Source organism: Seriola aureovittata, chromosome 18 (genome assembly GCF_021018895.1).
Source record: "Seriola aureovittata isolate HTS-2021-v1 ecotype China chromosome 18, ASM2101889v1, whole genome shotgun sequence".
Classification (NCBI taxonomy): Eukaryota; Metazoa; Chordata; class Actinopteri; order Carangiformes; family Carangidae; genus Seriola; species Seriola aureovittata.
In genome coordinates, this window is record NC_079381.1 from 21,987,425 (window position 1) to 22,011,339 (window position 23,915).

Below are 23,915 nucleotides of genomic sequence, written 5' to 3' on the forward strand. Positions count from 1 at the left end.
AAAATCGATAAATTTGCTTTTAGTTGCATCTGTGACCTGATGTTGATAGGTCTGTTTTCCTTTATATAAGCCTGCCTTTCTTACTATCTAAATTATTTTCTTTGCAATAATACATTTTTTTTTAATTCATTTAAAAAACTAAAATTTCAAGGTGAAAAAGTTTAAAATCTGAGCCTTGATTTTGTTATGGCCGTATTAACCTCCTGAGTGAGTGGATGGTTTTTGCGAAATTTTTATAATGTCGATGATTCCAGATATTAAACAGGTATTAAAATGTAAATAAAGGCAATTTGAGATTAAAAAAAAAAAAAAAGTGTAGTTATAATAATTAATGTGTGCATACTCTTTTCGTTTTGATTAACTTTGAGAGAATCATGATAGAAAACAGAAAATACAGTTAAGTTATATTGCTGGAAAGGACAACTAATAAAAAGAGAAAATAATAAGGACACCTGTCAACATAATAATGCAAGACAGGTCAAGTTATAGCCTTCAAAATAGTCATACAGATGGATAAACAAAAATAAATATGGCCAAATATTAACTATAGTCCATGGCTTGGACCCCTAGAACAGATTAATATGATGTATAATAGATGTGAAACACAATGTGATGAATAAAAACCCACTCAGTTTATAAAACTACTATGGTGTAAAAAAAAAAAACAGAATCATAAACATTTTTAATCCATATTTCATGTACAGTCTGTGGGACAAAGCTGTCCTGCGCCTTTAAATATTACGTAGTAGTTACGTAGTGCTTAGAGGGCGTGGCCGGCCTGTGAAATGTCAGGGAGGAATGGCGCTCGGCGCGGTATTTTGAACAATCGCCTTTTCCTTTCCTCGTTTTATCTGGAAACGTCGCCCAGCGTAAAAATCTCTGGTAAGCTCGACTATCTGCTGTCCCTCTCTGGAGCCCACCACACTGCATTCAGCAGAAAGCCACACACTTTAGAATGTGTTTAAATGTTGAGGTATAATGTTGTAGCTAGCTAGCTCGGGTTAGCAAGCTCAGCAAGTTTGCTAGTACAGTTGTCCTGCCCGCTGGGCTGCTTGACTTGATCATGGCTCATGATCATGATGATGATGATGATAATGATGATGGTGAAGCTAAGGGTAGACACCAATGAAGAGTACGGGGGCTAGGATATTCCCTGTAACTGATCGCCTTCAGTGTCTGTGAGCTGAGACAAAGTTTGGTGTGTACTAACAGATAACTACTGAATAACAGACGGTCAACAGTCCGCTCAGTGCAAATGAAAAGTAAAAGCTAAGTTAGCTGAACATTGACAGTTGTTTTGATGGGACTTCAGCACGATAACTGTTCTGCGTCTGTGATTTGTGCGTGCTGTCAAAAATTTTAACAGCACAAGTCATCAGTTACCTTCGCTGTTAGCTATTTCCATGTTACTCAGTACAATTTGTTATTATATCTGACGGGTCTCTGGTTTAGAAACGGGTCTCGCATTTTACCTGGATCAAACACTAGACTTACACGACGTTTACTAACGAAAAGGTGTCATTTATAACAGGTTAGGCCACGCTTACTTGAACCATAACGCCCCATTACACAGGTTATACGTGCCGCTAGGTGAATCTAAAGGTGCAGTTGTAATAAGTGTGTATTAAATGTTATAAGCAGGGTGGTTATCTTAAGTGACAGGGAGGAATTATTGGAAGCTAGCATTGTTTAGGTTGTCAGAGTTTTCTTACTTGCTACTAGCTAACTGTTTCCAGCAGTTATTACCGTCAGCTCTCATGTAACTGCTCTGTTTTCCGGGTAAGTGTCGTGGCTTAATGTAAATAACAGTAAACTGCAGTACCTCATCCTTTATAGCTCAGTGTTAGCCGTGGAGCTAACAGAGCTGATGACGAGGTAAAAATGGCGGATCTTTCGAAATCCAACCCCGGCCTGAAATAGTAACGCAGACAGCAAACAGCTTGTCGCGTTTTCCTCACTCTTTACCCCAAGCGGGGTCGGCAGTGGGGGTGTTTTTACATGAATGAGTGCAGCCCAGCACAGTGTCTGGTGGTTGCTTTAATCTAGGGACGTGACAACAATGTGAGCAGTTAGCTGTGTGTTTGTGTTTGTATGTATGTGTATGTGTGTGCGCGCGCGCGCGTGTGTGTGTGTGCGCGCGTGTGTGTGGTGGGTAGGGTTCATATGTGCGTTTCGGTGGATTAATGTTGACTGGAGAGCAGCAGGACAAAGATACGCCTGAGATGATCGGTGCGGCCTAGATTACCCAGCATCAGCTGTCAGCTTCTGTCAAAATAACTGGAACTCAGACGTGACTCGTGCACCCCCACTGTATTGATAAATCTGACGTGATTACTGAAAACTAATTTACAGGTGTCAAACCGGGCATAATTGCTGTGAATACCGCTAATTCGTTATCTTTAATGACCTGCCATGTTTGTTTATTTTTATTTTGCAAAGCCTTTTGCAGACTGCATTAATGTCCATGTACATGTATTTATTAATCATATAGAGCAATACATCTTAAACGAACAATACTTAAAAAAAAAAAAAAAAGTAAATATGGTTCATTGCTATAAATGTATCAAGTGTGTGAACTGATCAATATATTTTCTGATATTCACTGTTTGGCTACTTTATTTGTTACACCTGTGCAGTCAAATGCAATCCAATACAACTGTTCTGCCATGGAGCTTATTTTTATTGTACCTGTAAGGTTCAGCTTTTGCGACACTATCAGAAGAATTAATTAAATTATACATATCAGCACAAAGCCTGACTGATATACCTGCCCACATTAGCTGATTGCAGATGTATGTGTGTATGTGTTATGTGTGTAAACGTCAGCTGATAAATGACAAGAAATTGTACATTTTACAATGACTGACAAATAATTGTGTTGCTCTTACAGGGTTAACAGAGAGCTGAGACTTTGCAAGCATGGATGTGGTGTCACCAGAGCTCAACAGTCTCCTTCCTGATGAGATCATGGATACTGAGGCCATAGAGGACGTCCCTCACTCCCAACCTGACGCTGCGACGGTCGAGTCAGAGCCCAGTGACGACACATCGGTCCCGATGGAAACGGATACACCTGTGGCTTCAGAAAATTTGAGCCTGTGTTCAGATGCTGCTGCAACAGAACCCACTCAGGTTCTAACCACCTCCGTGGCCCCAGACTCTACCCTCAGCATCAGTCAGATTCCTGTCTCCATTTCCAGTTCATCCTCACCCCTTCTTACCCTAAAACCAGCCCTGGCTACTTCCACAGCCACTACCAAAACTACAGATAGTGTGACTGGGACTGTCTCTACAAGTGGGCTACAGAAACTCACGGCTCCGTTCACCATCTCTCCCGCAAACCACCAGATCATTCTCAACAAGGTGGCCTCATCTCAAGCCACAGAAGCAGCAAAGTCTGCAGGCACCCCTCCCCAGGTCATCAAGCAGGAAGGACAAAAACTCTTGGTTACAGCCATTGGAAAATCGGGGCAACCTATAGTGCTTCAGTTACCCCACACAGGCAGCAAGCCTGGCATTTCACAGGCCTCAGGAGACACCAAGGCTCAAGCACCACAGTTTAAAGTGGTGACCATTGGTGGGAGGTCGGAGCTGAAGCCTGTGGTGGGCAGTGCTAGCAACCAGGTGACCACATTACAGGCCCAGCAGCTGAAGGCAGTACAGGTAATGTTTTGTGTTATTGTGCAATATTTAAATGAATAGATTTTGCTATTATATGGCAAATTCATACTGTAGCTGTTTTATCACTTGCTACATATGAGTGTTAAACAAAATTATGATTGCTAATTTTAGCCATGATAAAAATAAGACATTGTTAGTCTGGATTTCAGTGTTTTCCATTCATGGATGAGTGTCAGAGGAGTGAGAAGTGAGAACAGCTGTTTGTTAAACATATGACCGACATGTGCTGACAGTGCAGGGCACATATAGCCGTGCTAAATTAGCTTCCCTGCTTTTAAAGTAAAAAAAAAACAAGAGTTTGTTTGCATCTGATTCTTATCTCAAAATTACAGTTTACTATTTGGAATAGAAGGCGGGAACAAAAGATGAGTCAGTGTAGTTCTTTCTTACAGTAATCTAAACTAGATCAGATACAACTATTTGTCTAGTTTTACTTTTGCCTTACCTTGCTTATTTTGTCACACCTATGTACTAGAAACAGTCAGGGAACTTGGTAAAAGACGGACACTGAAATCAAAATAGTTGCTGATTATTTATTGGCAATTGACTGATTGATTAATTGCCTGATCATTGCAACTCTGTTAGAAACAGTGTCACCATTACAGAGTTTGTCTATCAGAGAGTTCTTATACGTTTGTTATTACACTGTAAAATATCCCACTCAGCAGATATCTTGGTCATAATAATAATAATGATAATAATAAAACAAACAAAGCAAATCTAAGAGAGTCATATCAAGATTGATTCATGTTACATGTTTTTGTTAAAAAAAAAAAGATCATTTGATAATTCATAATTGGGTATTTAAACTCCCAAATATCCAGATCTGAGGTTATTGAAACAAACAAACAAGAAAAAGTCAGTGGCAGTAATTTAACTTTCATCAAGATTTCACTTGAAGTTAAAGGCAATTTTTTAATAGAAAGAAAAAAATAAAACATACATTTCAGATACTGGCATTAAGAGGTGAATATGTGACTAATGTGAGCTTTTATTTTTCTCACTCTCTCCACAGATTACTAAGAAAACACCAGCATCCTCAGCTGCACCAATCAAGTTCATCATCACAAAAACTGTCAACAGCAAAGGCCTGAGTCCTCAGACATCAGTTCCTCCTGTTATTGCTGGTAAGAATATTTGAATAATTGGACTTTTTGTTGCTGTAGTCAGTTATCACAACTGCTTAGTTTTTTGTTTTTATACCAAGAATTAGGTACAGACATGTCAGCTTTTCTCCTGTGTTCTGTTTTTCCACAGGACGAGTCCTAACACAGAATTCCCCAGTGATGCCCCCGAGGACCATTACGCTGTCTGAACCCCACAACACTACTATACAGAGCATCCCTGGGAAAAAGATTGCCATTTCACCTCTTAAGAGTCCCAGCAAGGTAAATGTTTCACACCATTTGACAATTTCTCAATTAAAGTTTTGTTTCTGTGTCATTGATGGACTTTAATTGAATATTAACCAGCTGCAGGTGCCTAAAACTATCACCACTGCGGTTTTCAAGAGCTCAAGTTTAAGATGATTACACCACTTTCACTTATCACAGCAGGAAAAGCACAGGTGTGATTAATAACCTAACAACTACTGCATGTAAAAGTGCCTGTAAGCCCATACAGCAGTCATTAATGTTATTATATTCACCTGTGTTTCGTAAATCAAGAAACCCGTGCATTCATGCATCATAGCACCCACATAAAAGCAGGTTGTTGGTTGATATGAGCAAAGCATTAATATTTTGTGAGAATATTAATTATTAATGAGTTATCTACTTGGTGTTTGATGGTGTTTGATGTGGCGAATAGTTAGACTCATCATATTGCGCTCCTCTTGTCTCTACCAGGTAACTGTGGTGTCTGTGGCTTCCCCGACCTCCAACACCTCTCAGAAGTCAGTAGCTCTGCCCGTCAATGTAGCACTCGGCCAGCAGATCCTCACAGTCCAGCAGTCCACGTCTGCATCTCCCGTCAAGGTGGCCACCAACCAAACCGCAGCACAGGTAGGACTGTTTATTGTCAGCACGAGTCGACAGTTTCTCTTGCTGCTGCCGTGCTAGAGACACAGTCACATCTAATCTAGAAAAGAGAGCACACGGTGTGTTGAATTTAGACGTAGGGAGGCAAAAAAAAGGAATAATTTTCATTGATTATTTGACATTTCATCTGATGATTCATATAAGGACAAAGGTTTCAAATTATCTTGGGCTGATGCATGCTATATAATTGTCCCTATACATAAAACATTGATTTAAAAAATGATTTTTTCTCAAATAATCAATCAGTCAGTTGATGTATAAAATGGTGACAACGTCCACAATTTTTTGAAACTGTAAATTGCTTGTTTCATCTGATTAGTGATATTCCGATAATCTGACAGCCAAGAATCTTGAACCAGAGAATGAACATAGTTGCAGATTAATTGTCTGTCAATCAACAAGTGCTGAAGCAATTAATCGATCGACAGAAAATGTATCACCATCTTCTTTTTAGTCGTTTAGTAACAAAAACATTATAAAAATTCACTCTTAAGTGACACATAGTAAAGTGAGTTCTGGACCAAGCTTTTTGCCAATATCAGAACAATTAGAGGTAAAAAGTTTAAATAAGTCTCTGTTTTGTTTTGATTTTTTTTATGTGAACATCTTCAGAATATTAAACCAGTGCAGTCTGTTGCTGTGGGAGGAGTCGGTGGCTCCCAGTTCAAGACCATCATCCCACTGGCCACTCAGCCGAATGTACAGCAGATTCAGGTGCCAGGAAGCCGGTTTCACTACGTCCGCCTCGTCACAGCAACCACGGCGAGCAGCACAGGACAGCCCAGTGGTCCCAGCACCAGCTCCATACAGACAGGTGACTTATGAACAGGCATTTTCATAGTTTTTCTGCTAACAAACCAAGGTGGCAACTAATGTTGTTTAGCAAAGGCACATGTAGAAGCTCCTCTTTGGCAACTTATGATGATTAACATCCCACAGCTAAACCTATGGTGGTCAGTGCAGGAGCAGTGAGGATGTCGGTCCCCATCGTCCCAGCACAGACCATGAAACAGGTACCTTTAGATTTTCTGTTCTTGCTGTTTTATGTTTATTCAGAGCTTTCTGTGAGAAGCTTCATTCATGGATTGTATTCCCTGTAGGTGGCACCTAAGCCCTTAACATCAGCAGCACAAGTAGTAACCACCACTCAGACCCAGCAACGCCTGATCATGCCTGCAACTCCGCTACCCCAGATCCAGCCCAACTTCACCAACCTCCCCCCAGGCACCGTCCTGGCACCAGCTCCCGGAGGCGGGAACGTGGGCTACGCAGTCGTGCCAGCACAATATGTAACACAGGTGAGTGATGTTCTTTTACAGACACTACTCTGAACATATACTGTACATGTGCTGCAGCTTCTCTGTTGTGTTCTCTGCCCTGCTGTAGCTCCAGCAGTCACCTTTTGTGACCCTGGCCAGCAGCTCTGGTTTCCCTGCGCCCGCTGGTATCCAGACTCAGGCCAGACTGCCACTTAATGGGTAAGACATGGGACATTAATGTTCTGATTTGTTGTGTGGACACACTAAATAATTCACCTTCTATTTAAAACTGTTTTTATCAGACTACACAAGGTGGAGAAGAAACCAATCTTGTGAGCTAAAATGGCAATTAGTGCAACAATGCTGGGAACTGTTGTTGTATATCATCCCTCCCTTCTTCAAATCCCACATCAAAACACAACTTTTCAAACTTGCTATAGTTGTATGTGTGTATTTTATTTCTTTTACTGTGTGTTGTAAGGTGTAAATAAATAAACACTTAATGTCTGCTCAAAAAATTATATTGAAAAAAATCCCACAACTACAATTAAACTGGTGAAACAAAACTCAACAAATCTATCAAGCTGACACCAAAAAACTCTTTAACCACAAAGTAAATAATTTCAAGAATTTTAAGATTAAGACTGAGGTCATTTCTTCATTCTACTAATTGATTAATTGAAACTATATTTCTCATGGGTTCACAGCCTGTCGACAGCAGAAACAACCTCAAGACCAAGGAAACCGTGCAACTGCACCAAGTCACAGTGTCTCAAGCTGTAAGTATGACGCTCATCGAGACTAATCCAATCTGTTTCGTTTTTTTTCTTAATGTATGTGTAACTCAGTGTTTCTAATTAAAGCTGAAAGAAGATTATTAGATTAATATCTTACTCATAAATGCCTAAATTGACTAGCGTGGTGTTCTGTTTTTTTCTAGTGTTTTATGATATTTACCTGAATGACTCTGGACAAGCAATTTGAGTATCTGATTATCCCAACTTGGGTTTAGGAAAATTTTGATGTGCATGTTTACTTTCTTCTGACCTCTTATGAGCCAAACGATTAATTTTAATCCAAAAAAGTCATTAATACATGAATCACTAATGCAAATGATCATCAGTTGCAGCTATTATTCCTAATACTTTCAGGAATAATCTTTACAGATGATGGGTAGTACGATATAGGCTTCTAACTCAGTTTTATGAAGTAGAGCTCTGTTCTTCTTCCTTTAGATACTGTGACTGCTTTGCAAATGGAGAGTTCTGCAATAATTGTAACTGCAATAACTGCTTCAATAACCTGGAGCATGAAACAGAACGTCTCAAAGCTATCAAGGTAAGGAGGACGTACAGTGTGCGAGCTGTTTGATTGGAGTTTCTTCATGTCAGATGCGTGAATTAAGGGGAAAACGTGTTTTCACAGACGTGTCTGGACCGGAATCCAGAGGCCTTCAAACCTAAGATCGGTAAAGGTAAAGAGGGAGAGTCGGATCGTCGGCACAGCAAAGGCTGCAACTGCAAACGATCAGGCTGCCTGAAGAACTACTGCGAGTGCTACGAGGTGGGTTTTCCCCTTACTGCATTGTTTTGCCTTTCTCACCTCGTATTGATTAAGTAGACTGTTGTTTACATCCGTATATTTCCCCCGTTTTTAACCTGAAGGCGAAGATCATGTGCTCGTCCATTTGTAAATGCATCGGCTGCAAGAACTTTGAGGAGAGCCCGGAGAGGAAGACGCTGATGCACTTGGCCGACGCAGCAGAAGTGAGAGTACAGCAGCAGACGGCAGCCAAGACCAAGCTGTCCTCACAGATCTCAGACCTGCTCATGCGGACGACACCTGTTATTTCAAGTGGAGGCGGGAGGTACAGTAACACTTCTCCTCTACAACGAGTTACAGGAGGAAAAATAACATTAATAATATTATGATAACAGATGGAGGTTGAGGTGTCTTACCTCTTATGTCAGAAACACACTAACAACTTGCAGCTCTCTGATTTTTATTAGACTCGCTGTGACTGGTTGATTGTATTGAATGATATCAGCGTATGAATCAAAAAGAAGAGTTATGCTAATTGAAAAACAGCATACAGTCTAGGCCACAAACATTAAGGAATAAGTATTCAGACCAGGCGGAGACAAGCCCCTTTGTTTTGGGTCTGTGTTGCTTGATTATTGCTGTTAAACTGAGCTGTAGTAAAGTGAGCTAACTTTACCTTTGTGTGGCCCAGAGAGAGAGAGAGAGAGAGAGGAGACCAGCCCAACACAAGGATTTGTTTTCAATGGGAAATAAGCAATTAGCTTGTGTGTGTGTGTGTGGGGTGTCAGAGTATGTAATCCCGTCAGTGAAGTTTAACTGATGACGCGGAAGGAGAGAAGTGGTTTAGGAAGAAAAAGAAGTAAGAATGAGGCTGATCATAAACAGTTTGAATTCATGAAAACTTTTAAGAATGATCACTTAAAGTCCCCCAGGTGTAAAGCTGCACCTGAGTCAGGATTTGTCATGAAAGGATGTGGGTTGATTTTAATCTGTCTTGTGCTTTTTTATTGATATTTTTTGTTTTATAAATAGTCAACATTATTATCGTCATTTTATTTATTTATTTTTTAATACCCCTTACCTACAATTATGGGAAATATATTTTCCACAGCCTCCACCCGGTTACAGTACAGTCTAGTCCACCCCACACTACACTCCTGTAACAGCCTACATCAGTCTCATGTTGAACCTACAAAACTCACTTTTTTTAAGCCTTTCTTCCTCCAGTTACTTTTTCTTAGCTTTAGCTTTGTAATCTACTTCCTTTTCTCTTTTCTTTGCTGAGGGAGCAATGGTAAACTAACCTAATTTCCCCCTGGGATCGATTTAAGTATTCAGATTCTTTGTTCATCATCTGACGTGAAGATATTAGACATTTAGTCGTATAAGACTTTGTTTGCAAAAGTTTACAGCCTGCATCACTGTGTACGACGCCACAGCTAAAAAAGGAAGGAAAAAAAAGTGCAGTCAACTTGGGAGATTCTCGTCTGATGATTTATAACCATCATTGTTTAGGGGCAGCCCTACTCTGGTGACAACTGGCATAAACACCTCTGCTAACAGATCATAACGGCTGATGACATGAAGGATGGTGTATTTTCTCTCTAAGGCCTTGTTTTCGTTTCCCCGCAGGCTGCCGTACACGTTTGTAACAAAGGAGGTGCTGGAAGCAACGTGCGAGTGTCTGCTGGAACAGGCCAAAAAGGCAGAACAGACTCATCAGCCTCAGGCCGAAGCAGAAAGGATGATCCTGGAGGAGTTTGGACACTGCCTCATGAGGATAATCAGTTCGGCGGGGAAAGCCAAAGCAGACTGTGCATCCATCAACTGCTAGGCCGAGCACTCGTGAGGTCCTCCACTCTCTTACCGGCCCTCGGTTGTCGGGGCCGAGAGGCATGGATTACTCAGCACTCTGTGTCGGACCCCTGGGGTTTCTCTCCTGCAGGGAAACAGGTTGTCTCCCTCACCAGAAGGTAGAACAATGGCCTGATAGTAGACAGATCCCCCTGCCTGGGCCAGGCTGAGGCCAGCTGGAATAATAAACATGGAACAGGTGTTTGGGCTGTTCACCTGCTAACTGAAGGACAAATGGACAGAGCAAACTGCCTCTGAAGGATCTGCCTTCAAAACTCACATTCACCTGGCTCTGATAAACAGAACTGCCTGAGCAAGGTAGCGCTGAACATGAATTTAAACGTCTTTACACTTTATTTTCCCTACAATTCTCTATCAAATCTGTTCTCCGGACTTTTGTTCTTCCATTTTTAATCAGTTTTTCTTTCTCTCTTTCCCCATTTTGAGGTTTTTGGAAAACAACGCCTGTAATTTTTATGTAATCAGTACATTTGTGCTTACAGTAGACAAACAGAACATGTATCTTTTGATATTTATTTTGACAAGTATTTGTAATAATTGTGAGCGCTAATATTGTGTGGCTTCTAGTGCTGCAAACTATTGATCATTAACCATGGCTAGGCTAAATTCTTTCAATGAAAATGAGTAGAGGCAATCTTTTAGGTTTTATCCTAAATGCAGTTGTAAGATGAAAGCACACACATTATGCATTATGCTCAAACAGACACAAACACACGCACACTCTTGTACTTCTATCTTTGTGAGGACACTCATTGACATAATGCATTCCCTAGCCCCTAACCTTAACTTGAACCATCACAACTAAATGCCTTACCCTAACCCTTTGAAGGTGTGTCAGAAAATGTGGACCGTCCAAAATATCCAGACTTCCTAAAGTCTAAAAATCAAACTAGTCCTCATAAAGATAGAAGTACGTATACACACACACACACACACACACACACACACACACACACACACACACACGGCTCAGAGTAGTTGGCTAGATTGGCAGAGATACACATTTCTTCTGGTGCTGTTTTCTGTTTTATTAGTCACATGCTTACTGTACATTAAAAACACCATTAACTGAAAAAATAATTGAGATTTGTTCATTGTTGTTCCTGAAATTTGTTCGAGCAAGAACAAAGAGCAAATTACAGTCACCTGATCCGTCCAAGGCTGTTCTGATGAGCAGATGAACACAGTTCAGAGTGGCAAAAGCACAGGAGTAACTAATAACATTTAAAAACAGTTTGTTTGTCACTCATTCAGATGACTTCAGATGTGCTGGTAAAACACATCTTACAAACCAGCTCTTTTCTAGTCTAAGCTGACCATTATTGGGACTCTTGAAAACCTATTTTTGCAGTCAGCCTCTTACTGTGATTAATGCTAATTAGATTAGATTAGATTAGATTAACTTTATTTATCCCACAACTGGGAAATTCATTTACCACAGCAGAAAATAAACATCTATAGAATAAAACATCTATGGAAATATACAACAAAAATATACCAAATATACACTAATAAATACAATATACACAATACACACGATATGTACATGAAAAAGTGCAAGTTTGCACATGGTCAGGAAGAGCAGGAGTTGTGGAGTCTGACAGCTGCTGGAATAAAGGACCTGCGGAACCTCTCCTTCTTACAGCGAGGATGTAAAAGTCTGCTGCTGAAGAAGCTACTCAGAGACCCTACAGTGTCATGCAGAGGGTGAGAGTTATTGTTCATGATGGATGTCAGCTTAGCTAACATCCTCCTGTCACCTACTTCCTCAATGGAGTCTAGGGGGCAGCCCAGGACAGAGTGCTAGTAATGCTAGGTTTGGGTTAATTGACACGACAGTTGCAATTGTGTGATGACTCAATTGATGTCAAGTTTTTTTTGCACCAATCAAATCTAATCAAACCACACCCATACTCCTCATTTTCGAGTGTTAAACTTATATTATTGACAAGTCTGGTTTTATTTCAAACTTTAACTTCTGCTTATGTAGTCATGAATATTTAGTGGTATAGAAAAAAAGCTTAAAGCCCCTAAAAACCTAGTTTTATGTGTTGAGTATTTTTCTGTAGCATGCAACATTTAACAAAATGCAACAAGCAAAGCAGACTAAAAAGAGTTTAGAGCTGCAAAGTACAGACGCCCTGAGAAACAAGTGAATGTTTGTTTTTTTAATCTATGAAAACAAGCCTTGAGAGGCACGTGATTTTTTTTGTTTTGTTTTGTTTTTGCCAGGATCACTTTTCTATTTTTTTTTTCATCTGTAAAAACATGTCCCAAGAGGCAAATGATTTTACAACTACGAATACAACTTTCTTTTTTTTTCGCAAACTTAATTTTTTTTGTCCCCTCCCGTGCTCCGTATTATATGATCCTCGCGAAGCGTTCAAACGAGAACGTCAATGCCGTCCCGGTCCCTCAGGAAGCGTTGTGGTGGGGACCAGTGGCGGACGTCATAAACGTCCTGTAAACTTCCGGGGGAACGTTCCCTTTTTGTTTTACGCTGAATTTAACACTGACTATATTTTCAGTTCACCCCGATGAAAACGAGAGCTCGATGAAAGCACGCAACGGTTGCTAAGGCGCCTTAGCAACGGTTGCTAAGGCACACGCTTTAGGGGGCGGGGCTTAACATGTAGTCCATTCCTTTGATGTGAGACGTCACATGGAATGCCTTTGATGTGTGAATGACGTGTACCTTTGATATATCTATCTATATATATATATAGATATATCAAAGGTACACATTCAGTCTTCATTACAGCTAGTGTTAAACTGACAGACCTGTACGAGAATACTCAATCAAGGATTTTGTGAAAGACCAACAGCTAAATCAAGAAGTTTTGAAAACACCAACAGTTAAATTAAGGATTTTTGAAAACACCAACAATTATCATGGATAACAGTGAGTTACCACAGCCAATGGAGATACCAGAGATTGAAGTAGATACTCTTCGCCCGCTGGTTGAATACTTTTTCACAAAGTTGACAACAGAACAGTGGGCATTATTAAATTCTGGTACCCCTGATCTCACCACCAAAGTTCTGTTGGCAGAGCTGCTGATGGAACTGATAAACATTATTTCATCAGTTGTGTTGAAGGCTGTTAAGGAGTCACATGCATTCGTGTCTCAGGAGTGTGTTCAGTCCAGTCTGGGTGATGCACTCGCTCACAGTTTTGTTGAGGCTCTCAACGTTAAAGACCATGTCCAGTGTGTCAGCTCAGAAAAACTGACTGACTTGTTTGTAGAAGAGGTCGCAGAGAGTATCAGCTCTGTCCTCTGTAGCGGGTCTTTGAAGGCTCCACAAAATCGCCTCATTCCCCCTAAAAGACTTAACATGATGGTGGATCGTGCCTGCGAAATGTTAAAGGGATTTGCCGCCAAGATTTTCATCCCAATGACACAAAGACGAACAGAAGAAGAACCGACCACCTCCATAGAGAAGGAAGAAAGCCTGGAAGAGAAGATAGAGTCTGTCCAGGAAATAATCAGCAAAGAAGTGCGTGCAATATTAGCACCTCTTCTAGAAGAAATGTCAGACTCTGACAATGATCTGCTGCAATCTGCATCTTCTCTGGAGATTCAGATTGTTGCAGATGAAATTGCTCTGTTAAGCACAGAATCAGAGACAAGACGTCCAAGCACCAAACCCCAAAAGAGACACAGAGTGTCTTTCAAAGACTTGAGGATGAAGATCAAGAACTTTTTTGCAAGGACGTTTGTACACGCATCCATTCATCAGATAGCGGCACAAATAAGGGCGAAATTCCACCATCACTCCAAAGCTAAAAGCAGAGAGTCAGTCCAGTCACTCCAGTCCCTCATGGATAGTGTTGACTCTCTGCTTATGACAAAAGACACTGAAAATGACACGACTGGAAAAGAGGTTGTTGTGTTTCGGGGAGTCAAAAAACTTTCACCACCTAAAGTTGGGAAATTCACACAAGCACTCACCGAACTGCTGTACACTCACATTACAGACACGACGCCAGAGAATATTCCAGCACCACGTAGACAGACGAGAACCTCCAGCACAGTGCATGTTCCTCAGTCACACGCCAACATGTTTGATGACATTCAGAACAGAGTGATGTCTTTCTTTGCACTGATGAACTGGTGGATGAGCACTCAGGCTACCAGCCATAGTCGCAGGGTGACACGAGCTTTAATGGGCACTGAGTTACTGACACCTTCACAGCTCCTGGAAGAGACAGCACCAACTGCTGCAGTGTCTGCCTCAGCTAGTGAGGAGACACAGGCTGAATCTGTGCAGGACACAAGAGCACAGGCGGAAAGAAACAAGATGTCCATCAGGGTTCTGGTGGAGAAACTTGTCGCACGCACTTTTAAAAAGGCAAAAGTGATGATGACTGAAGACTCAGAGGCCATCATTCAACATCTGTTTGAAGAAACATGGGCCCAGGTCGAAGGCACCGATTTCCAGATCACCACAGAAACTATTCAACACCTCGACAAGATCATTTTCAAGGATCTGTGTAAGAAATGGAGCTGTGCAGAGATGGTGCTGGTTTCCATGAAGTTACACAAACTAGAACTTAACAAATACATCGCGTTCTCCTTCAGGAAAGGAATAACGCGACCAACTCAGCGTAACGCCATCTCTAGATTCTTCTCTTCTATGAGAAAAGGCCTCTCCAACATCTTCAGCGGGTAGAACTAGTGTCATATAGATGATACTCCCGTGTCCTCCCCTGCTGTCTCCTACCATCTGTCTCCTATCTCCTATTTCCTTTCTCCTCTCTCTTGTCACCTGTCCCCTCTCTTGCTTCTTTTCTCTCCTGTCTGTCCCCCCCCCCCCTTTGGGTTTTTCTCCGGGTTCTCCGGTTTCTCCCACATCCTTTCCTGCCTCACATGCAGGTTACCCCCCCCCCCCCCCCCCCTTTGGGTTTTTCTCCGGGTTCTCCGGTTTCTCCCACATCCTTTCCTGCCTCACATCCAGGTTACCCCCCCAATAAAAGGAATAGAATAAAACAATGGAGTAACAGATTGTTTATATACTCGTTGGTATGATTAAGAGAAAGAAAATACACTCAATTTGTAGAGTGGATAAGATGAATGAGATACACATGTTGTTGATTAATATTAAGTTGACATGCTGTTCCTTTTTACTGCTGTTTTATTACATTTCAAGGAAAACTATCTAAATTAATTAAACTTGAATTAAGTCCTGCCTCATATCCTCGGAGGCCATCGGAGCAGGGTGTTACCATCTTGGACTCTAAATTTAACCTCTAAATTGCCCCGTCAAAATATACAAAATTATTCACCAACATAAAATATTTAAAAAAGGTTAACCCCTTATGTGGTAATGTGAAGAAATTTCCAAGAAATAATGGTCAAGTAAAGGCAGAATAATGCCAAGTTGTCATAGTATAATTACTGGGAATCACTGTAAAATATTGGGTAATATGGCGTAAAATTGAAGCAGAGTAAAGAGGGTTGGTCGGTAACTACACTCCCCTCCAAAAGTATTGGAACAGTGAGGCCAATTCCTTTATTTTTGCTGTAGACTGAAAACATTTGGGTTTGACATCAAAAGATGAATATGAGACAAGAGATGAACATTTCAGCTTTTAATTCCAGGTATTTACATCTGGATCTGATACACAACTTAGAAGATAGCATTATTTGTAACGGAACACCAAATTTTTAGGTGAGCAAAAGTATTAGAACAGATAGACTTAAAATAGATTAAAGTGTATAAGACTTAATCTTTATTTGCAAATCCTTTGCTTGCAATAACTGCATCAAGCCTGTGACCCGTTGACATCACCAAACTTTTGCATTCTTCTTTTGTGATGCTTTTCCAGGCTTTCACTGCAGCCTCTTTCAGTTGTTGTTTATTTTGGGGGGTTACTCCCTTCAGTCTCTTCTTTAGCAGGTAAAATGCTCTATAGGGTTTACGTCTGGAGATTGACTTGGCCAGTCTAAAACCTTCCACGTCTTGCCCCCTGATGAACTCCCTTGTTGTGTGTTTTGGGTCAGTATCTTGCTGCATGATGAATGATTTCCCAATCAGTTTGGTTGCATCTTTCTTTAAATTGGCAGACAAAAAGTTTCTGTAGACTTCTGAGTTCATTTTGCTGCTGCCATCATGTGTTACATCATCAATGAAGATTAATGAGCCCGTTCCAGAAGAAGCCATGCAAGCCCAAGCCATGACATTACCTCCACCGTGTTTCACAGACGAGCTTGTATGTTTGGGATCATGAGCAGATTATTTCTTTCTCCAAACTTTAGCCTTTCCATCACTTTGGTAAAGGTTAATCTTTACTTCATCAGTCCATAAAACTTTGTCCCAGAATACAATATAACAGTTGTTTTAGGGTCTTTCTTTACAGCTCTCACAATGTTTCTGTCGTCAACTGCTGCTGTTTTCCTCGGTCTACCCATTCAACGTCTGTTACTTAGTATACCAGTGGTTTCTTTCTTCTTCAGGACATTCAAAATGGTTGTACTGGCCATGGCCAATGTTTGTGCAATGGTTTTAATTGATTTTCCATCTTCTCTCAGCTTCACAATTGCTTTTTTTTCACCCATAGACAGCTCTCTGGTTTTCATGTTAGTTACACCTCTAACTATAAATGCTATATATAAAAACTATAAAATCCAAATCTGAAACTGAGCGTATACATTCAGTGCTATTTATTGTTTGAATAATCAATGTAATACGACACACCTGGGCAACAATGCACACCTGTCAGTCACATGTTCCAATGCTTTTGCTCACATGAAAAAGGGGTGTGTTCAAAATAAAAGGCGCTATCTTCTAAGTTGTGTATCAAATCCAGATGTAAATACCTGGAAATAAAAGCTGAAATGTTGATCTCTTGTCTCATATTCATCTTTTGGTTTCAAACCCAAATGTTTTCAGTCTACAGCAAAAATAAAGGACTTGGCCTCACTGTTCCAATACTTTTGGAGGGGAGTGTATATTGATACTTGTTGGAATTGTTATAGTAAGTAGTATATCCCACATACACAGTAAGACCTCAAGAGGGTCGTTTCTGTATAAGCTATCTTTAATATCGATAGCATTAATATCACTTATTGCATTATGAAGACAGGCTGTTAGCAGATAATACCAAGTCTCATATTTTAATCATCAACAATGTCAACATTGTTGTTGCCCAAAATAAATGCAGTACCCAGTTTCCTCCACATAGCCAAGTACTTTCAGTACAATAAGACAACACTGTAAAATGTTTTCTTTGTTTATGGGTTGTCCATCCACCAAAAACAATAGCTGTGTCCCAATTCGGAGGCTGCAAATGAAGAACCATTTGCGTCACAGTGGCGTGACTAACTGGTCCCATTTCAGAGGCTCCTTCAAAGGCAGACAAATTTAGCCTTCTTTTCTTGGCCAAGGAAGAATCCAACGGGTGGATCCTTTGTGGCTCAACATATCCCAAGATTCATTCATGTTGTTAATGAAAGCAAACAACATCAACAGAGAGCAATTTTAAAATGTAAGTATTGTCTTTCAGCTCAGTTCAACAGCTTAAGGTACAACAGTACAAAACCAAGGGCCCTAAAACTTCAAGTTTTTGTGAAAAAAACTTACGCTGTCAAGGATGCCAGGCGAAAGGCGCCACACGCTACAATACAAATGTAACGGCGGGCACAGCTGGTGACACAAAGCGTAAGTCCCCCGTAGACCAGACCAGTCTCATTTCGGTTCGGCCTTTGCGGTCTATGTCGGTTGCGAAGGGCCACGCCTTCGTAGACCACGTCCTCCCAAGGATAGGGCCCTTGAATTGGGACACAGCTATTATGCCTCCGGCTCTGGCTGTATGGGAAAAGAACAGTGACTGTAACATTTTGACATTGAAAATAAAATTTTGCATTGAAAACAAACCCGGAACTGAAAAAGGAAATAATTGCAGTGGAAAAAGTTGTATTGACACTGACATGAATATTGGCCCTGCAAAAAGTTCCACTGGAAAATAAGACACAGCATCAAAGAAAAAAAATATAATCTCACTTATATAGTTTTTATATTTTTTGTATTATGATGTTTTTAAATGACAATCTATTTTTCCATCATATCTGGCTTTTTTCAGTGACAGTTATTTGTTATACTGTCACTTATTTTTCAGTTTCAACTGGGGGGGGGCAGTCATAACGGTCGTTGAGGTCTGCTGGACCAAGTGCAACGTTAGCTAACGTTAGCTAATACGTTAGCTAAACCGAGTCAGTTTGCTAACCTGTGTTTAACGGTCGCGGAGTCTTCCGCCGTGTGATTGATCGGTTTAGCTAACGTTAGCTAATACACGGCAGTTTGCTAACATGTGGTTAATGGTCGCTGAGTCTCCCGCCCTGTGATGTCTTTAGCTGTCACTTTTTTCAGTTTCAACTTTCTGTCATCGTGTTGGCCGGGCCCGGGGTGATGGGCAGTCGTTGGTCGTTGAGGTCTGCTGGACCAAGCGCAACGTTAGCTAACGTTAGCTAATATGTTAGGTAAAACAAGTCAGTTTGCTAACCTGTGTTTAACGGTCGCGGAGTCTTCCGCCGTGTGATTGATCGGTTTAGCTAACGTTAGCTAATACACGGCAGTTTGCTAACATGTGTTTAACGGTCGCGGAGTCTTCCGCCGTGTGATTGATTGTGTTTTGAGGCCACTGTTATTGCTGCTGCACACGGTTTCATCTACGTGCTAACGCTAAATACTCTGCAGCATCAACCCCTACCACAGCAGAATTCAGTGCAGTAACATGAGCAGCGGAATCGGCCCAAAACAAACAGTGCAGGAGGAGATGGGCAGGTTTTGAAGAACAGGTTTGCAAACTGACTTTTGACTTATATTCGCTAACGTCAGCACTTGTTCCAGTGGACCTTTGCCAGAAGAGCATGAAGTCCGTTAAAGACTAACCTTCACCCGGTCCGGTTCTATGTGAAGAAGACGGTGGAGAGAATATGTAGCTGCAGTTCTGGAGTTGCAGCCAAAAGGTGACAGAAAGTTCAAAGTGAAAACCAGTGTCACTAAAACAATAGTGACAGCGTAAAAAATACCTGTAACAGAAAAAACACAGACATGAAGAAAAAAAATCTAATGATAACAATGAAAAACATAATACAAAAAATATAAAAAATTAAATAATTTAAGATTGTATTTTTTTTTAAATTTTTCATTGGATCCACTGACCCTAGTCAAAAAAGTCCTTGGATTTTTTTCTATAGAGTTCTACAAGTCCAATAGGATCTTAATAGGAAATATCTTTGGCTCTATAAGAATTTTCACAATCCTATTGGAAAGTTGTTTTTTTTTTCTATTTGACCTTCACACTCCTATTGGAAATGTATATTTTTCAATCTTACTTCACTAAAATTCTTTATTTATTATTTCTATTCATGTTGTGTCTTACAGAATATGACAGGAGAAGTACTACAAACAGTGCAAGGGTTACATCTGACCCTGGGAAAAAAGACTTTTAAATCCTATAAAACATGCAGGGTCAATGTCATGATCACAGTGGTCTTGAGCGTCCTCACAGATAAATTAATCAGCACGTGGGTCTATATCCACAATGTCCATTCTTTCATCAGTTTCTTAATGATTATAGCTTGTGGACATCTGTTCATCAGGACATTGATTTGGACAAACAGAATGATGCCACTGACTGGTCTTAGGAAGGGGGCAGGATGAATCAGGATCTAGGAATCTGTAAACAATGAGGGAGGCCAATTGTAACACAACTTCTTGGCAAATTGACACACTTCAACACATTTAAAGGATGCATGAAAATATATGTCATTTTAAGGAAAATTAAGGAATTGCTGTGAGAGGTCCCTTAATTCAACTTTTGTAAGAACCCTTCAAGACTTTGGACCTAACCATCTCTTTATTCATGTTTATGTCCTCCCTGGAAACTAAACATTACATTTATTTCGCCATCATTATTATTATATATATGTATACTTCATTTTGAAGTATCAAGAAGTGAATAATGTTAACCATTAACCTTCAGTTCCTTGGTTGAAGAGAGCTCCTTAGCAAAATGAATTTACATTATATATACTTTTTGTTTTATTTCCTATGAATTATGCTTTTAAACCCCCAACTGCACAAACCAACTAATGGCTGATTATTTAATTGCCAACTTCCTTCTTAATGTGCAGCATACACGACTGCCTAATCTGACCTGGGAAAAGGTGGAAAGAAGAAGTTGATTGCCCAGAAGTGTGCAGATGAAGACAAGATGAGCAGAAGACTTAGAGCGACCTCAGTGTCATTCAATCAAAGTTTTTAGAGAGTAAAGACAATATAATTATAAAAGCATGTACTATAAAGGATTTTGAATTTGTTGTAATGGATTTGAGAAAGAAAGAAACAAATACTATTTCTAGATGATTTCAAATTTTTAAATTTCGGGCTTTTATAATTAGATAAGATGATGATGATTATAGGGTTAATCATATGATAGTCCTTTTGGTTGTTATAATCCGTACAGGCATGTATCCCAATCCTATAGGATTTTATCTTATATAAAATGATATAGGATATAACCTAGAGGATTATATAAAAAAAATGTATCCTATAGTATTATAGGACATATGCTATACGATTATATATCGGATTTCATTCATGTAGGATTTTGTCCAATAGGATTGGTTCCAAAAACGAATAGATTTTTTAATTGGATTCTTATTTTGTAATCCTATAGCCTCGGACTTTTTGATGAACGTAAATACCGTCCCGGTCCCTCAGGAAGCGTTGGGGTGGGGACCAGTGGCGGACGTCATAAACGTGCTGTAAACTTCCGGGGGAACGTTCCCAGTTTGTTTTACGCTGAATTTAAAACTGTCACTGCATATTTTAGCAGCTGTAGCTGGTGGGTTTGAAAACACCTTCTTCTCCGCCTGACTATATTTTCAGCTGATCCCGATGAAAACGAGAGCTCGATGAAAGCACGCCGCAGGTGCCTAGCAACGGTTGCTAAGACGCCTCAGGAACGGTTGCTATGGCACACGCTTTAAGGGGCGGGGCTTAACGTGTAGTCCATTCCTTTGATGTGAGACGTCACATGGAATGCCTTTGATGTGTGAATGACATGTGTACCTTTGATATATCTATCTGTATATATATAGATATATCAAAGGTACACATTCAGTCTTCATTACAGCTAGTGTTAAACTGACAGACCTGTACAAGAATACTCAATCAAGGATTTTGTGAAACACCAACAGCTAAATCAAGAAGTTTTGAAAACACCAACAGTTAAATTAAGGATTTTTGAAAACACCAACAATTATCATGGATAACAGTGAGTTACCACAGCCAATGGAGATACCAGAGATTGAAGTAGATACTCTTCGCCCACTGGTTGAATACTTTTTCACAAAGTTGACAACAGAACAGTGGGCATTATTAAATTCTGGTACCCCTGATCTCACCACCAAAGTTCTGTTGGCAGAGCTGCTGATGGAACTGATAAACATTATTTCATCAGTTGTGTTGAAGGCTGTTAAGGAGTCACATGCATTCGTGTCTCAGGAGTGTGTTCAGTCCAGTCTGGGTGATGCACTCGCTCACAGTTTTGTTGAGGCTCTCAACGTTAAAGACCATGTCCAGTGTGTCAGCTCAGAAAAACTGACTGACTTGTTTGTAGAAGAGGTCGCAGAGAGTATCAGCTCTGTCCTCTGTAGCGGGTCTTTGAAGGCTCCACAAAATCGCCTCATTCCCCCTAAAAGACTTAACATGATGGTGGATCGTGCCTGCGAAATGTTAAAGGGATTTGCCGCCAAGATTTTCATCCCAATGACGCAAAGACGAACAGAAGAAGAACCGACCACCTCCATAGAGAAGGAAGAAAGCCTGGAAGAGAAGATAGAGTCTGTCCAGGAAATAATCAGCAAAGAAGTGCGTGCAATATTAGCACCTCTTCTAGAAGAAATGTCAGACTCTGACAATGATCTGCTGCAATCTGCATCTTCTCTGGAGATTCAGATTGTTGCAGATGAAATTGCTCTGTTAAGCACAGAATCAGAGAAAAGACGTCCAAGCACCAAACCCCAAAAGACACACAGAGTGTCTTTCAAAGACTTGAGGATGAAGATCAAGAACTTTTTTGCAAGGACATTTGTACACGGATCCATTCATCGGATAGTGGCACAAATAAGGGCGAAATTCCACCATCACTCCAAAGCTAAAAGCAGAGAGTCAGTGCAGTCACTCCAGTCCCTCATGGATAGTGTTGACTCTCTGCTTATGACAAAAGACACAACTGGAGAAGAGGTTGTGTTTCGGGGAGTCAAAAAAGTTTCACCACCTAAATTCGCACAAGCACTCACCAAACTGCTGTACACTTACATCACAGACACGAGGCCAGAGATTATTTCATCACCAAGTACACAGACGAGAACCTCCAGCACAGTGCATGTTCCTCAGTCACACGCCAACATGTTTGATGACATTCAGAACAGAGTGATGTCTTTCTTTGCACTGATGAACTGGTGGATGAGCACTCAGGCTACCAGCCATAGTCGCAGGGTGACACGAGCTTTAATGGGCACTGAGTTACTGACACCTTCACAGCTCCTGGAAGAGACAGCACCAACTGCTGCAGTGTCTGCCTCAGCTAGTGAGGAGACACAGGCTGAATCTGTGCAGGACACAAGAGCACAGGCAGAAAGAAACAAGATGTCCATCAGGGTTCTGGTGGAGAAACTTGTCGCACGCACTTTTAAAAAGGCAAAAGTGATGATGACTGAAGACTCAGAGGCCATCATTCAACATCTGTTTGAAGAAACATGGGCCCAAGTCGAAGGCACCGATTTCCAGATCACCACAGAAACTATTCAACACCTCGACAAGATCATTTTCAAGGATCTGTGTAAGAAATGGAGCTGTGCAGAGATGGTGCTGGTTTCCATGAAGTTACACAAACTAGAAATTAGCAAATACATCGCGTTCTCCTTCAGGAAAGGAATAACGCGACCAACTCAGCGTAACGCCATCTCTAGATTCTTCTCTTCTATGAGAAAAGGCCTCTCCAACATCTTCAGCGGGTAGAACTAGTGTCATTTAGATGATACTCCCGTGTCCTCCCCTGCTGTCTCCTACCATCTGTCTCCTATCTCCTATTTCCTTTCTCCTCTCTCTTGTCACCTGTCCCCTCTCTTGTTTCTTTGCTTTCCTGTCTGTCTCTCTCTCTCTCCCCCCCCCCCCCTTTGGGTTTTTCTCCGGGTTCTCCGGTTTCTCCCACATCCTTTCCTGCCTCACATGCAGGTTACCCCCCCCCCCCTTTTGGGTTTTTCTCCGGGTTCTCCGGTTTCTCCCACATCCTTTCCTGCCTCACATCCAGGTTACCCCCCCAATAAAAGGAATAGAATAAAACAATGGAGTAATAGATTGTTTATATACTTGTTGGTATGATTAAGAGAAAGAAAATACACTCAATTTGTAGAGTGGATAAGATGAATGAGATACACATGTTGTTGATTAATATTAAGTTGACTTTCTCTCCTCTCCTGTCTCCTATCACCTGTCTCTTCTCTCC

The 23,915-nt window shown here is 40.7% G+C and overlaps 1 protein-coding gene and 1 long non-coding RNA gene across 2 annotated transcripts; one reads left to right on the forward strand and one right to left on the reverse strand.

Annotated features, from left to right (window-relative positions):
- Positions 1–772: 772 nt before the first annotated feature.
- lin54 (lin-54 DREAM MuvB core complex component) lies at positions 773–13,033 on the forward strand. The gene is made up of 14 exons (XM_056404225.1): positions 773–882; positions 2,891–3,663; positions 4,697–4,808; positions 4,939–5,069; positions 5,529–5,684; positions 6,333–6,534; positions 6,660–6,733; positions 6,821–7,018; positions 7,107–7,198; positions 7,687–7,758; positions 8,215–8,317; positions 8,405–8,542; positions 8,644–8,846; positions 10,154–13,033. Exons 2-14 carry the CDS (start codon positions 2,920–2,922, stop codon positions 10,353–10,355), a joined length of 2,427 nt encoding a protein of 808 aa, XP_056260200.1. The 5' UTR covers positions 773–882; positions 2,891–2,919; the 3' UTR covers positions 10,356–13,033.
- On the reverse strand, positions 5,663–19,422 carry LOC130186896 (uncharacterized). The gene is made up of 3 exons (XR_008830356.1): positions 19,289–19,422; positions 17,981–18,205; positions 5,663–5,760 (listed from the first exon to the last, which is right to left on the reverse strand). It is a non-coding gene; the product is annotated as an uncharacterized LOC130186896 (long non-coding RNA).
- Between the last annotated feature and the right edge of the window lie 4,493 nt (positions 19,423–23,915).